The sequence below is a fragment of the Malus domestica genome, chromosome 10 (assembly GCF_042453785.1).
Source record: "Malus domestica chromosome 10, GDT2T_hap1".
NCBI classification, from domain to species: domain Eukaryota; kingdom Viridiplantae; phylum Streptophyta; class Magnoliopsida; order Rosales; family Rosaceae; genus Malus; species Malus domestica.
The window spans coordinates 9,434,550-9,450,065 of record NC_091670.1 but is presented as its reverse complement, the minus strand read 5'-3'; the positions used below and the strand labels follow the sequence as shown (position 1 = coordinate 9,450,065).

The 15,516-nt window shown below is 37.2% G+C and overlaps 2 protein-coding genes across 6 annotated transcripts; one reads left to right on the top strand and one right to left on the bottom strand.

Annotated features, from left to right (window-relative positions):
• The first annotated feature begins 586 nt into the window (after positions 1-586).
• LOC103440373 (phosphatidylinositol/phosphatidylcholine transfer protein SFH3-like) lies at positions 587-4,784 on the top strand. Of its 2 annotated transcripts, XM_008379048.4 has the most exons (14): positions 587-825; positions 1,120-1,287; positions 1,368-1,617; positions 1,719-1,818; positions 1,910-2,176; positions 2,269-2,346; positions 2,458-2,559; positions 2,652-2,701; positions 2,966-3,065; positions 3,157-3,249; positions 3,374-3,463; positions 3,604-4,101; positions 4,246-4,326; positions 4,538-4,784. In XM_008379048.4, the coding sequence occupies exons 2-14, from the start codon at positions 1,242-1,244 to the stop codon at positions 4,553-4,555; spliced, it is 1,773 nt and encodes a 590-aa protein (XP_008377270.1). In that variant the 5' UTR covers positions 587-825; positions 1,120-1,241; the 3' UTR covers positions 4,556-4,784. The 2 variants fall into 2 exon arrangements, with proteins under 2 accessions (XP_008377270.1, XP_008377269.1); XM_008379047.4 differs by lacking the exon at positions 587-825 and having other exon boundaries at positions 953-1,287.
• A 1,156-nt stretch (positions 4,785-5,940) lies between these two features.
• LOC103440374 (phosphatidylinositol/phosphatidylcholine transfer protein SFH8-like) lies at positions 5,941-12,228 on the bottom strand. 4 transcript variants are annotated; one of them, XM_070806846.1, is made up of 15 exons: positions 11,769-12,228; positions 11,597-11,670; positions 10,860-11,163; positions 9,808-9,907; positions 9,459-9,725; positions 9,281-9,358; positions 9,067-9,168; positions 8,909-8,958; positions 8,448-8,547; positions 8,237-8,335; positions 8,028-8,144; positions 7,415-7,547; positions 6,674-7,077; positions 6,275-6,349; positions 5,941-6,169 (listed from the first exon to the last, which is right to left on the bottom strand). In XM_070806846.1, the coding sequence occupies exons 2-15, from the start codon at positions 11,628-11,630 to the stop codon at positions 6,146-6,148; spliced, it is 1,887 nt and encodes a 628-aa protein (XP_070662947.1). In that variant the 5' UTR covers positions 11,631-11,670; positions 11,769-12,228; the 3' UTR covers positions 5,941-6,145. The 4 variants fall into 4 exon arrangements, with proteins under 4 accessions (XP_070662947.1, XP_008377272.1, XP_008377273.1 ...); XM_008379050.4 differs by having other exon boundaries at positions 8,028-8,141; positions 11,769-12,176; XM_008379051.4 differs by having other exon boundaries at positions 6,674-7,065; positions 11,769-12,150.
• Between the last annotated feature and the right edge of the window lie 3,288 nt (positions 12,229-15,516).

Below are 15,516 nucleotides of genomic sequence, written 5' to 3'. Positions count from 1 at the left end.
TCAGTTTTGACTCTAGCAATTTCAACGAGTTATGCTCCTTCTACTCTTTACTTAAAAAGGGGACATGTTAGTGACTTGCCATGATAGTCTACTTTTTAAGAGACAGGGAAGACTCACACATGTATTTTAGTGTTCTCTTGAACACCATCGTGTGATCTACCAGTACCAAGAATCGAACTCAAAACGTGCCTAGTAGAATACGAACGTGGAATTCGTTGACAACCATTGGGTCATCCCTTGGTGGTTATTATGCATCTTATACAAAAATTTCACATTAAAAATATAACAGTATAAAATACGATATAAAATCACATTCACTTTCACCAATGTGGCTATGCCCACATCTACAATTTTTCGTTCGATTAAATCAACATATCAAATTAAGTCATTATCCTAAAATCGCAACTCTATAATTTTTATTTTTATTTTTATAAGATATATTATTAACCAAAAAAGTTGGTATATTGATATTCAAACAAAAATAGTAGTAGGTTTTGCGTGGAAAAAGAAGGATGACCGTTGGGAAAAGTTAGTTAACTTGTGCGGGAAAAGGAAAAGATATTGAAAGGAGTGGCTTGCATTTCGCAGCCGCAGGCCACCAAAAACAGCAAAAACTGGTCAAGCAATGCAATGCACAGAGACGACCATGTCAATGGGGAAAAAAATGAAAACAAAATCTCCCTTTTATTGGTGTCAATCTTTCTTTACTAAATAAGTCATGTCATCCTCTCTGTCTGTCTGGCCCTCCACTTCTAGAGATTAATTCGGGTCATATATATGCTTCACCACTTTCTCTCTTACCTCCCTACATTTCTTGCCAAAAAGGTATTCTTCTTCTTCTTCGTTCTCTCAACCTCCCTCTCTTCTCTACACACCTAATCTCTTGTTTTTCCTCTTTTCTAATTTCTCAATCGTTAATTTCAATACTTTCGGTGCTTATGTTGTCAAACTGTGAATCTGAAACACTGATCATGTTGATTCTTTCACGATGCGGTCTAAATTCATAGTTTGGCAATGCAAGTATTTGTATCGAACATAAGTACCCTTTAAATGCATGAGAACAAGATTAATTCAAGGTTTGGTGTTCTAACTTTGTTTTCGTTTTTGGGTGAACTAAAGTTGTTGGTGTAGGGTATATCCTCCGAGGGCTCTAGTTTGAGCAAGTTGTGATATATGAGTGCTTAACCCTCCTATCCTTTGGCTGTCTCAAAGCGGTAGAGCAACCTTGCAAGATATCAACCATGTGTGACCCTATGCCTGCATCCGTCGACCGACACCTTAAACCTGGTAAGTTATAATTAACAATCAAACATTTGTGCCTACATTTTCATTCTATCTCAATCTTTGTCTGCAATTATTCTCTGCAGTTCACGAAGAAACTTCCGAGGATGAGAGGAAAACAAGGCTTGGGACTCTTAAGAAGAAGGCAATCAATGCCTCCACCAAGTTTAAGCATTCCTTTACTAAGAAGGGACGAAGAAGCAGCAGGGTGATGTCCGTCCCAATCGAGGATAACATTGATGCAGAGGAGCTACAAGCAGTGGACGCATTTCGCCAAGCACTAATCTTGGAAGAACTACTGCCTGCAAAACACGATGATCATCATATGATGCTAAGGTAACTTATAGTCCATCTTTTGGCCAGCGTTAACGATTTGAGGTATCCAGTTTCTCTAAACGATTATGACTAAATTGCTATTTTCTTGTATGGTGGAAAAGATTTTTAAGGGCCAGGAAATTTGACATTGAGAAGGCAAAGCAAATGTGGACTGATATGCTTCAGTGGAGAAAGGAATTTGGTGCTGACACCATCATGGAGGTATTTTAACGCTTCTTTTTTTTAACTTACCTTATGCCTTTATTGACTACTGTCCAGATGCCGTAAATTTCTCCTTCGATTATTTTGTTAGGACTTCGATTTCAAGGAAATTGATGAAGTCTTGAAGTACTATCCCCAAGGACATCACGGAGTTGATAAGGATGGACGACCTGTCTACATTGAGAGACTTGGTCAAGTTGATTCTAACAAGCTGATGCAAGTGACAACAATGGAGCGTTACTTGAAGTACCATGTTCGGGAGTTTGAGAGGACCTTTGTCTGTAAATTCCCTGCATGTTCCATTGCAGCAAAGAAGCATATTGATCAAAGCACCACTATTCTTGATGTCCAAGGAGTGGTTAGTAAACATAGCTAGATACTTTGATTTTTCTTTTTCCCTTGTTTTGATTGCAAAAGAAGTAATCGTGAGTTCGTGTAATTGATGTGCAGGGGCTTAAAAATTTCAACAAATCTGCAAGGGACCTCATCCAGACCCTTCAGAATATTGATGGTGGCAACTATCCTGAGGTATCCTGTAAATGTCATTTCAATTCTTGTGCAACAAGCTTTCTTGGTTTACCTAGCAAGAAAACCAGTTTTGTTGTTTTATGACGTGATCGAAAGCTTTCTTCATTGTAGAGCCTCAACCGTATGTTCATCATCAATGCTGGTTCCGGATTTAGACTCTTATGGAACACTGTGAAATCTTTCCTTGATCCAAAGACCACTGCAAAAATCAATGTAAGCATTCATCTTTTGTTTACCGTAACCTACTGCTGATTTACGATTTTGATATGGTAATGGTGTTAAACGAGTTGATGATTACCCATCAGGTTCTCGGAAACAAATACCAGAGCAAGCTGCTTGAAATAATTGATGCCAGGTAAGTTTCCACTAGGGCAAGATATATTTCCTTGGAATTCGGTTCAATTTTTCATACATCTCCAACTCTATATTGTTAGCATTCCTGTTTCACATTGTGCTGTAACATATTTGTTTGGTAACGTAACATCGTATTAACTTCATATTCTGTCATCACGTGTTTCCGTTCCTGATTCACATTGTGCTCTACATATTTGCTTGGTAACGTAATATCGTATTAGCTTCATATTCTGTCATAAAGTGTTTTCGTTAAAATCTGCAACAGTGAGCTGCCAGAGTTTCTAGGTGGCACTTGTACTTGTGCTGATAAGGGTGGTTGTATGCGCTCGGATAAGGGCCCGTGGAATGATCCAGACATAATGAAGGTGATTTACTACTGTTTTGTTTCTGTTTGACTGTAGTATCTTCTATGTTAATATGAACAAAGGATTAAAATCAGTTGTTTCGATGAGCCAGATGGTTCATGATGGTGCGGCCAAATGCCCGAGGAAATCTTTATCCGGCATTGAGGAGAAGATAATTTCTGAAGATGAGAATGCCTCCTCAAAGGTACTCAGATCTTTGAGCTTTGGTGTAATTATGGCCTCTCTTCAAACTGTCTTTTTTGGTTATTTTTTTCAATGATCAATTGCCTAATATCTGTTTGATTTTTGTATGCTACAACCACATGAAGAGATATGATTCCTTCAAATCAAAAACCGTTCCAGATGTTGATGTGCATTTTCAAGTGGAGTATCGAAGACCCTCTCATCTGCTTAAAAAGGTAAGCTTAGCAGACCTTCATTATCATATAGATCTCTATTCAGTTTTTGCTACCCCTTTCAAAAGTAGTGCAGATGGTGCTGTTCCATGGACCATGTCGCATTTATCTGTGGATGTTCTCATTTTCTTTGTATTTTGCAGGTTTCAATCGCAGACAAGGGCAATCAGGCCTATGAGTATGACAACTTTGCACCGATGGTTGACAAGACTGTTGATGCAAATTGGCCTAAGTCAGTTCATTATGATGAATTTCCTACAGAAGGATTCCCTGTGCATGATACTCGCAAGGTTCCTGATGGACTAACCAATCAGTTACTGTCTGGACTCATGGCCTTCATCATGGGAATTGTCGCCATGATTCAATTCACACGAAGCATGCCAAGAAAACTCACTGATGCTGCCCGGTATGGCAGCCCTGTTTACTACAATGGGGTGGTGGTTAAAGGCCAACCGTTGCCTGCGCCTGCCATCTCCAGCACTGACTACATGAACATGATGAAGCGCATGGCCGAACTGGAGGAGAAGCTGTATGCTCTCAGCTCGAAACCAGCAGTCATGCCACCTGACAAAGAGGAGATGTTGAATGCTGCTCTGAACCGCGTCAACACCTTGGAACAAGAGCTGTCATCAACAAAGAAGGTAAATCGTCATGACATTCATGTCTTTTGGCGTTGATGTTGGCATTCCCAAAAGAAAAATGAAACCGAAACAGGAAAATCTATATCAAGAGAAAACTGACTAAAGGTGAACATGTACATTTTGTTTTTGTTTTGCTTTTTGCAGGCGCTTGAGGACACCCTTGTTCGACAGGACGAGCTTATAGCGAACCTTGAGAAAAAGAAGAAGAAGAAGAAGAAGAAGTTTGTAAGTGACCTAATTATTACCCTTCTACTGCTTAACCAGCTCTACTTATGGCCTTTTGCACTCCTCACTTGCGTATAAAATATTCAGTTTGGAGTGCAGATGGTTGAAAAGAAGAGTACCAAAATCGATGCCCATTGCGTAAACATGCCACTACAAATATCAGACGTGGAAAAGTGTTTTGACATGGTTGTTTTTTGAACTGTGACTGCAGAACCCCTTCTCTTGGTAGGGTGGTGATCGCTCCGGCTATTGGATTTGAAGCTCTGGATGAACAGATGAAGTAACGTTGAGGGTTAGCTGTTGGTGGCGGCGGTGGTTCGATTGTCAGCTCCCCTACGGATGCGTTGTGGAATGCATTCGGTTCTATGTTTGCTAGTTTGGTACTGTAACTTATAAAGCTTTTGTACATTACTGTGCAGTGTGCCTTTCTTTCAAAGTTTGTCTATATTTTGCGTAAACATGGCACCGCTTTAGCTTTACAATGTGCAATTTATTTTGGAGAAATAAGTAAATCATGAATTTTATTTGGTTAAACAAATACATAGAATTTTTAGTTCTTAAAAACAAAAATCTAAATACAATGTATAATATTTAAGAAAATAAAGAATACAGTGATAAATTAATAGGTTATTAATTAGTTTTATTAATTTATCGATTATTTAATTTTCCATAATTTAATAGATTTTTCTTCATATTAAGGCTATTAATTTATATAGGTTAACGGTAATATATACCGATTTTTACGGATTGTCAACACCCAATTAGTAATCTAGGTTAATTTGAATGCATTGAATCATGCATTTTGTAACGAGCAGACGAGTTATCATAATTTACAACTAAATTATATAATAGCATGATTTTTTTTTTCACATTGTCTAACAACTCAAAGTAAATCATTTTTCACATTGTCATAATTTCATTTATTTTTTCGAAAGGTCCTTCAGTGCAAAAGACCTCAAACCAAAAATTCTTTCCAAAAGGTCTGACAAAAGCATTTCTCCTCGAATGTGCTACATGTTCTTCCCTATTACCGAGTTTACGTAACTACATATATCTATTGATTTTACATAACTACATATCTCTTTTATCGCGTGACCAACCTAGCAAGTAATGAGAGGGAGAAGATTTAAGAAAATGAAAAACACATCATTTTTAGTCTCTTATACACCCCTATTTATTCCTGACCGTTTATTCTGTTTGACTTATCCAATCCGATGGCTAGAAAAGAAGAAAAACGAAGTGTAAGAAACTACAAAAAGTATGTAAAAAAACTTTCCATTTAAATAAAACTGGTGATAAGCAAGAATTATAGAATTATTTGGTCATACGCCCTATAAATCTCTCCCTCCAATCGGGCGACCTAGCATCTCTTCTGCCTGATGTAAAACTTCTAAGATGGTTTTTTTGGGGTTAATTTTCTCTCTTCTTTTTTTTCCTTCCATTTTTTTTGGGTCAAATGATAGCTTTTATTAGATTAGGTGTTAGATTAATCACTGACGAATTCGAACCCACACTGTCATGTAAGGGCTCAACTCTTTTTCATCAGTGGTAAAGGGCCACTTGCTTAATTTTCTATCTATTGTTGATAAAACGTGCACCACATAAGCCATAATATGATAAAATCTCTGGTTAGTTAACTCACTCCCAACATTTCCAACATTTCCAACATTTCCCGGAAACGTTATCGGATTAAGCAAATAAAAACTGCACAAACTTCTTTCAAGAAAATAAACACAACGGTCAGTTCCGTATGATTCTCAGTAGACAGAATGGGCATCATTTCGATGATATATGTGTCTCTCTTCAACAGCAACCACCTCTACCAGCAAAAAAACTTCTTTTTCTGATGACAAGGAGCAAGAAAATGTCTCAAAACTCTTGAACCCAACCCACGGAAACGAAAAAGAAGAATATGCATTTTCATAGATAGACTTTATGGTTAACGTACCCGGAGCCTGGCGTCTTCTTCCCTGTCAATATAGGCCAGAAGCTCTTCTTGCCTCATTAAAGCCTCGTGCAGAGCCTGCTCCATAAGAAACACCGTCAATATATGCATCATTCTTAATTACCGAAACTAAGTCAAGTGACAACCAAGAAGCACTCATGCCGTCATGGGTGCCTTAACATAAATAGCCGTATATGCACAATGAGATGCAAAATAAATGCAATCAATCCCCTTAAATATGTCATGTGGAGAGATGCAAACACAAAAAATTTAAAGAAAATAACAAATCGAGTAGGGCACTCATGCAATAGTATTGACAAGTTGAAATTTTTCCAAGGCAGTAATATGATTTCACGGGTTGAAGGCACCCACTTTACCACGAATCAAATAAAGCTTCTATACCTTTTTAGTAGCAATTAACTCGGCTTCCAAGGCATCCACCCGACAAACAGCAGCATTCAGCAATTCCTCTTTCTCATAAGGCATCTCGGATGGCTTAGCTTCAAGCATGCCAACCTTCTCCTCAAGCTCCACCAGCTTTTTCAGTACAGTGGGGAGAAGATCTGTCCCTGTAATTGGTGATGTTGGTGAGGGAGGACGACCCTCTTCCTTGTTTGCTTCATCAGAAGTGCTTTCCGGAATATTTTGATTGTGATTGACCAATGCATCAGGAAGCTTCCTAGTTACTTGGGAAGCCACTGAGCGGAAGAGAGTGAGGAAAGTCATGAAGAAGGCCATCAGTGCAACCAAAATCCGACCTTGGATTCCTTCTGGATTCTTCGGGGTGTCAGGTACTGGAAGTGTCCCTGAATGGGAAAGATAATTTCACTTTCTTGTTTTATATAAGGCCAAGTACCAAAACAATTAAAAGAAAAACAAGAAAATAACAGTTCAATCAAATATAGGTAACAAGTGTTACAAGGCAGAAACTACAATAATATTTAAGTAATATATCGTATGTCATCTGAAATTCGGCACAAGATATAACCATCACTATAAAAGTAAATTAATGTAATGAAATTTCAACTATTATGAGGCTGTGAAGTCTTATCATAGTGGACTAGTTTGAGTTGCTACTATAACAATAGGATAAATTAAAAAATGTTATATCTTGGCAGAAAAGACGAAGCTAGACTTGCTGACCTTTGGAAGAATGAGTTCTCTGGAGGGCCACTTGCTTTTTCCAATTAGTATCAACGGCTTTGTCAACCATAGGAACATATTCATCATAACCAGAGAAATGACCTGCGCAGTTTGCCTTGCCAACGGCTTTAACCTGCATATTAATTATAGCACATTAAAGAATACATAAATGACACAAATGAATATAGCCATCAATAGAGAGAGTAAAAAGTTACAGGCTATTCTTGCTGATTAGAGTTTCTCCTTTGAATGCTATTACAAGTATTAAGCTATCATGAGAAAACCCACGCTATAATTTACACTAGCAAGTTAATTTAACCTTCCGAATTATGGCGGAAGATCTAAGAGGGAAGAGATGACAACCAACGTACTGTAGTAAGAGTTCCATATCAAATTAAACTGTATAAAGGCCAATGCTCAAGTTCTATTTCTTCTATCCCATCTAGAAGATTGTTCTATCAAACAAAGCAGACAAGAATGCTCTCCTAACTTCTTCCAACAACTCTTAAAGAGACATATCAATTACCTGTACAAAATAAGCTCCTTTCTAAGACTCCAAAAATGAATCAATTAATCATAGTAGTAACATTACATAATAAAAGGTTAAACCTACCTCTTCACGAACAGGAGTCAATCGAAGATGTGAATAATTCTTCAAAGCTTTTGGGGACGCAATATCTTCTGCTTCAGATCCTGACTCAGCAGTGGATGTATCACTTCCCTTTACCTGCTTCAATAGATAGCCCCTCATAAATTGTAAAAACTAATGCAAAAATAATCTCACTTTTTATTGTGCAGTATTGAAAACTATAGAAGTTTTACCATAGGATATTGTGGCTTAGCATAAGCAAGAACCTTCCCCTCACTGTTTAGAACTTTAACAACTTGCCTTGCACGTCGTGCTTCACCGTTTAGAACCATCTGTAACAAAGAGCACAAGCAAGCTCAATTCAGTAACCAAAATATGGCAATATACCTCGTAAAAGTAAAAAGAATATGCAGCAGAAAGGAAATCCGGAGGGCAAGATATAACCTTCAATATCTCAGGGTTTTTCCATGGCCCCTTATCAGATCGAAGGCAACCTCCCTGATCTGCACAGGTACAGTTACCGCCCAGAAATTCTGGCAACTCACTGCATACTTGGAAAAATCTTTGTAAGTATTGAGAGATGCGCAATTATAAATTTAACATAGGAAAGACAACTGTAACTATAGAATATAATAATAGAAATTAGATGTACATACGTACATATACATGCATATATATATATATATGTATATATGTATGTACATATATATGTCTTTGGGTATCTATATTTACAGAGAGGTTACACTGTTGTATTGCCAGACAAACACATTCAACTATGATTCAACATGAACAACAATCTTGATTCAAATTGCATTTGGAGCAAGTACATTATACTGAACTTCTATGTGTGTTAAGATTGCAAAAATATAGCATTACGGATGACAGATACACTGCAGCCTGCTCACCTGGCATCGATTACCTCAAGCAATTTGTTCTGATATTTGTTTCCAAGAACCTGAAATGTTGTATACAATCAAACAAAGAAATATGGTAAATCCATAACATTCCAGTGAACCCCAAACGTTAAAAGTTCTGATACAAGGAATAAGTAATTTCTCCATACATGAATCTTTGATGTTGTTCTAGGATCGAGAAAAGTCTTCACAGTGTTCCACAGCAGCCTAAATCCAGGACCAGCATTAATGATGAACATTTGACACAGGGTCTGCACCAGTTATGAATAGATAAAAGGTCCAAAGGTGGTGTTAAAATTGGCTTTACAATCCATATAAAAAAGTAGCTATGACATAAAGTTCTAAACAAATACGATTGCATACCTCAGGGTAATTGTTATTATCAATGTTCTGCAACCGCGTAATTAAATCTCGTGCAGACTTTGTAAAATTCTTGAATCCCTAGAAACAATTAAAACAAACAAACATACAATAATTAGATATTATGATTGTACTTCATATGAAAAGTAATTATAGAAATGGTTGATTACAGGTAACATACCACGCCTTGAACATCTAAAATTGTAGTGCTTGAATCTATGTGCCTCTTTGCAGCAATGGTGCAAGCTGGAAATTTTATTGCAAAGTTTTTCTCGAACTCCTGGACATGGTATTTCACATAACGATCCATAGTCGTAACCTGCATTACTTTATTGGGATCTACTTTACCCAATCTTTCAATGTAAATGGGCCTTCCCTCCTTATCCACACCATGATGCCCATGAGGGTAGTGCTGTAGAACTTCATTCAACTCTTTGAATTCAAAATCCTGAAGAAAAAAAACATCATGGTAAATAAAATGAGAAATAAAAAGTATGCATAATCAAACAAATTTTATCAGGCGCAGTTACCTCCATGATAGTGTCGGCACTATAGTCCTTTCTCCATTGAAGCATATCAGCCCACATATGCTTGGCTTTTTCAACATCAAACTTCCTTGCTTTCAAAAACCTGAAAGTAAGTAACATCTAAAGGTTAATGTCTAAAATGGGAAACCATATTAATCAATATTACCAGAACTTCATCAAACTAAACAAAACAAAGATGTGAGAATGCATAAACAATTTTTAAAGTATGGCAGCAACCAATTACACTTGAAGTGCTCATGCAAGCAGCATGGATTTAAGATAAAGATAAGGGAATCACAATCCACGAAGGATGTTTACTTGATAAACCATCCACACTGACTAAGAATTGAGAACCAGCTAGTCACAAGAATAAATTATTTGCTTAATCAGAATACCAGATATTACAGAAGCCCTCTGGTACAATTCATTTACAAGCACATTTTTCTACAATGACGCTATATGATATGAAATCATAACTATAACACATGTTATCCCCTTCTCTCTCCCACACTCCTAATACCATAGAAATATGTCTATCTGATCAGATACAAGCAAAAGTACCTACAATGATCGCTCCCCTATCTTCAGGACATGTTCTCGAGTTTAAATCGGGGAATCCCAATCTCACAGTACTTATTAACCATATTTCAAGAAACTACAAGTTTATTACCTCCAAACGAATTTTAACAAAACCTTATATCTGATGAATGACATTTAAAGAGCACCTATTTCAATTAGGAAAATAACACTCGAGTAAGCTCATGCAAGCTAAAGTTCCAACAAGCAGAATCAGAAAGGAGAATAAGGACCACTGAAGATACTTAATCCTCTACTTTTGTCATGGTACCGTACCATTCCCCAATTATTCCCTAGAAAACAAAAACTAAACCCAATCAATCTAAATCATTGGTCCATTTATCTTAACAAAAAACTAGTATATCACTCGAAGGCACAGTTTGCTGCAGTCAAAATCTAATATACTATCAAATTATGAACTTCCAGAAGTATTCGTATGAATGATTATATATAATGGTGCAAGATGAACAACTGAGCACCTCAACATCATATGATAGTCATCATGCTTTTCTGGGAGCAATTCATCCAAAATTAGTGCTTGTCGAAATGCATCAACAGCCTGCAGCTCTTCAATATCGCGAACGTCTTCAATGGAAACAGAGCTGACTCGGCCATCACTCTTTCTCCTACTGCCCTTTTTTTTGAGAGAATGTTTGAATTTGGTAGATGCATTTAGCGCCTTCTTCTTCAGAGTCCCAATTCTAGTCCTCCGCTCATCCTCGGAATTCTCAAAATCAGACTTCCTCTCTCTCCTCTCATCACTACCATAAAACCCTTCAAAACCTGCACCACAACAACAACAGGATTGACATAAAAAAAAACTCGCCGGAATTGTCCGTATTTGTAAAACCATTTGATAACAAGTATAAGAATAGGGTTTTTGGAAAACATTAACAAATATAATACAACAAATTTGTAAAATTTGATGTCTTGACCTGAGAAATGAGCACCCATTTACTAATACACAACCATGAGAGGAAAAAGAAAGTCAAAATTCAAACTTTCTTCAGATTTCCTTTTCATTTCCACCGAATTTTCTCAGCAACCCAACAGAAACCCTAAATTCAGCAAACAAAACTAAACCCATCCAAAATCACAGTCCCCTCAAGACCACACAAAAAACCCTTACACATTCAACAGCAACAAGAACACAGCCGCACCGACAAAAATCTAGAGAGATAAAGCACTATAGAGAGAGGGATGAGAGATGACTCACAAGGCCTGGCGAACCGATCAAGCGGGCCCGACATTCTCGACTCCGATTACTCACACGCATCCACGCAATGGACACTGCATAAAACCTCCCATTTCCGTCAGAAATTCCAGAAACCGCGAATTTCGGAGCACGAACGAGAAAATTGAGGAGTGAAATGCAAGCGTATTTGTACCTTTTTTGCTTCGTAACGTCGGAAATCAGGAGGAGGAAGATCGATCGGACGGTCAGCAATGCTGGATCAGTCAGAGAAAGCTCCTGTTAGCCGATCTGCAGCTGGAGCGTGTTGTCGGTAACGGATTCACGGAAATTATCTCAAGATTCTTTCTTTCTTTCCTTTTTTTTGCTTCGCTTAAATAAATAAATAAATAAAATCGCAGGTGGGCGACGGCGAAGAGAGAGAGAGGGAGAGGAGTTTAATTTGTACTTATAGTTGGACTTGGTGAGCTACGGAAGGAGGTGGGACCCGGTGGTGGGGTGGCAGAGAGGGACACGTGGCGTGTGAAGTAGCGTTGAAGATGGAATGTGCCGGCGGTGGTTGAGGAGTGAAAGGTGGCGGAGTTGGAGATAATTAAATAATGATTTGGTCATCGGTCGAGGTTCGTATTTATTTATGGTGTTTTCGTCTCTATACTTTTGCACGTGGTTGTGTTGGAAGCTCGGAAGGAACAAAATAATTGAACAACCCTACAGTTTTGACACTGTTTTTTGTCTTTTATTTCATTATTTTTGGTAATTTTTATGAAAAACTAATTAAAATTTTTCAATAAATTTTTAATCAAAGCCACTCAACAACTTTTATTTAAAGAAATTTTGTTCAAGTACCACATGAATTTGCCAACATATGCGTTAATGTTATCTGAACTTTTAATACCTAGACTCTCTTAACTATTGGAATCTACTATCTACATTATTTTGTATCCATGTTTCTATTAAAATATGTCATGCGCCCTTCACATATTTTTGCCAATGCACTTCCTAAGCTTGCTGGAGTCAATTTGTGCAAAGGCAAAAGGCATTTTTTTTAGCGACGTTGGAGTCAGGTCATAAAGAGAAAGGGATAAGTTGATTTTCGGGTTTAATTTAAGGATTGTTGAAGAATTGAAATGAAATTATACAAAAATCTAGTCTTTCATTTACAATGACTTTTTAATATTTTTCATATATTCATTTTTTTAACTCTTATGAAGGGAATTGACCAACTGGGGTTGTACAAACCCCTAATTTTGGAGCAATATTTACTCAGACAATATTATTGAGAAGCATATTGATTCTAATCATCCCCATGAAGTTAATTCATAAAAATATTCATACAGGTGACACGTTTGAATGGTAAAATAGATGAAAAGTAACGTATGGGGTACATTCCAACAGTAAAAAAAATCTAGGTGGGATAAAAAAAAATTGAAAATTGAGTTGGTATTATCCCACATGCTTACAAATTTAGTTAATATTTGCATTAAAAAACCCTTTTATTTTATTATTAAGAAAAAAAACGTAAATCGTCAAAATGGTCCTTGAGATTTGCATAACTCATCATTTTGGTCCCTGAGATTCCAAATCGATAAAAGTGGTCCCTGAGATTGTTCATCATCCATCATTTTGGTCATTCCGTTAAAAACTCCATTAAATGTCCCGAAGCTCTTGGCCGGAAGTTTGGGCAATTTTCATGGCTTCGTAACTCAATCGTTTCTTAACCAAATTCGACCCATAATATATCAAATGAAGATAGGAAAGTGTATAATAAGATTATACCTATTTTGAAGCCCAATAGTTGCTGGAGATGGCCGGAAAATAGCCTCAAAGTTGACTGGTCTGAGCGAAAAATGGAAAACGCGCCGGAAACTAGGTAAACTTTAAACGTTCATAACTTCTTCAATACTCAACAAAATCAAGTGATTCAAAAACTAAAATCATATTTCTCGACGAGACAAAGAGAATGGTACCTTTTTCTACTGTTAGATCACCATGGTTTGCCCGGAAAACGGCTCGAAAGTGGCTAACTCAAGACCAAGATAGCCACTTTGGAGCCGTTTTCCAGCCAAAACACGGCGATTTAGCCATAAAAAAGGAACCATTCTCTTTGTCTCGTCAAGAAGTATGATTTTAGTTTTTGAATCACTTGATTTCGTTGAGTATTGAAGAAGTTATGAACGTTTAAAGTTTACCCAGTTTCCTGCGAGTTTTCAAGTTTTCACTCGGACCAGTTAACTTTGAGGCTATTTTCCAGCCATCACTGGCAACCATTGGCCTTCAAAATATGCATAATCTTATTCTAAACTTTCCTATCTTCATTTTGATATATTATGGGTCGAATTTGGTTAAGAAACGATTGAGTTACGAAGCTTTGAAAATTGCACAAACTTCTGGCCAAGAGCTCTATGACACTTAACAAAGTTTTTAACGGAATGACCAAAACGATGGATGGTAGACAATCTCAGAAAATCACTTTTATCGATTTGGAATCTTAGATACCAAAATGATGAGTTATGTAAATCTCAAGAACCATTTTGACGATTTAGCCAAAAAAAAATAAAGTCAATGTTTTGCAAGAAACCTCACGTGGACACATGAGAATTATGATATGACGCAAACCCCATCTGGCGCGAGTCCCACGAGAATACTCCCATCAGAAGAAAAAAAACATAACAAAAATTTGAACAAATTTGGCTCTAACAACAGAGCTCGACGTTGGAACCTTGTTGTTGAATAGCAACAGCAGCCAATCCCCTTGGGTGATACGCCCAATTATCTTCCTAATACTGTTCTTGCATTTTTTGTTTTTTTGTTTTTTTTTTCTGTTTTTTTCTTGGTTGTAAATAACAGCTTCATGTGTTTTTTTTTCTCAATATATAATACGATATTTATTAATGACATACCAAAATTTACATGCCACTAGGGGTGGGCACGGTTTGGTTCGGTGCGGTTTTGAGTGAAACCAAAACTGAAACCACATATTTTTGCGGTTTGGTTCGGTGCGGTTTTGAAGCCAAAACCGAAATGAAACCAAACCGTTCGGTTCGGTTAGGTTCGGTGCGGTTTTAAACGGTTTCGGTTTGGTTTTTAAGAAAAAATGTACAATTTGCAATTTAACATATTAATAAGCATTTCCCAGTAGCAATATGAAAAAGACATTTGTTATATAAACAATTAGCATGTTGCATGTAGTTGTAATGTTAAAATATGTTTGTGCAACAAAAGGGTGTCCCGTACAAGGTATAACATAAAACAAGTTGAATAACTTTGAATTCATTAAACATGAGCAAAACTTTCATACTAGAATATGTGATATCATGCTTCAAATGAGTGGACTTCATTAGATCATTGTTCGACTCTTGATAACAAGATTAGTCCACCCTTGTACATATATGTGTGTGTGTGTGTGTGATGGTATAAAATAACAAAGGTCCTTCAAGTTAATGAACGAAAGAAAATGATGAATGATGATATTTTAGTGTGGTTGTGTCCATACTAAGTGCATGGATTCTAACAAACAACCAATTAAAACATGAAATTTAATATGGACATTTAATTAAATGTTTATTAATATTTGCGGTGCGGTTCGGTTTCGGTGCGGTTTTCAAAAGCCAAAACCGAAACCAAACCGTTTTCTATGTTGCGGTTCGGTTTCAAAACCAAAACCGTTCCAAAACCGCAAAACCAAACCGTTCGGTGCGGTTTAATTTGGTTCGTGTTTTGGTTTCGGTTTTCGGTTCTAAGTGCCCACCCCTACATGCCACATCCCTCCTTAGGCTCCCATCACATTCCGGGTTCGACTCCACCGTAGCACAATATTTTTCGCTTTGGGTTCCAACCACGCCTCACGGTTTTATTTTTGGGAATTCACACGATAACTTCTCAGTGGGTCATCCATTATGGGATTGTTCTCACGCGAACTCGTTTAACTTCGGAGTTTCTACGGA

Bases quoted from the DNA above. Each gene is read 5' to 3' on its own strand.
- LOC103440374 (XM_070806846.1), bottom strand. From the start codon at position 11,630: ATGTCGGGCCCGCTTGATCGGTTCGCCAGGCCTT. The intron at 9,908-10,859 runs GTGCTCAGTTGT...ACTTACTTTCAG, and splicing joins GACTATCATATGATGTTGAG to GTTTTTGAAAGCAAGGAAGT. The intron at 9,726-9,807 runs GTAACTGCGCCT...TTTTTTCTTCAG, and splicing joins GTGCCGACACTATCATGGAG to GATTTTGAATTCAAAGAGTT.
- LOC103440373 (XM_008379048.4), top strand. From the start codon at position 1,242: ATGTGTGACCCTATGCCTGCATCCGTCGACCGACACCTTAAACCTG. The intron at 1,618-1,718 runs GTAACTTATAGT...ATGGTGGAAAAG, and splicing joins GATCATCATATGATGCTAAG to ATTTTTAAGGGCCAGGAAAT. The intron at 3,464-3,603 runs GTAAGCTTAGCA...TGTATTTTGCAG, and splicing joins CCTCTCATCTGCTTAAAAAG to GTTTCAATCGCAGACAAGGG.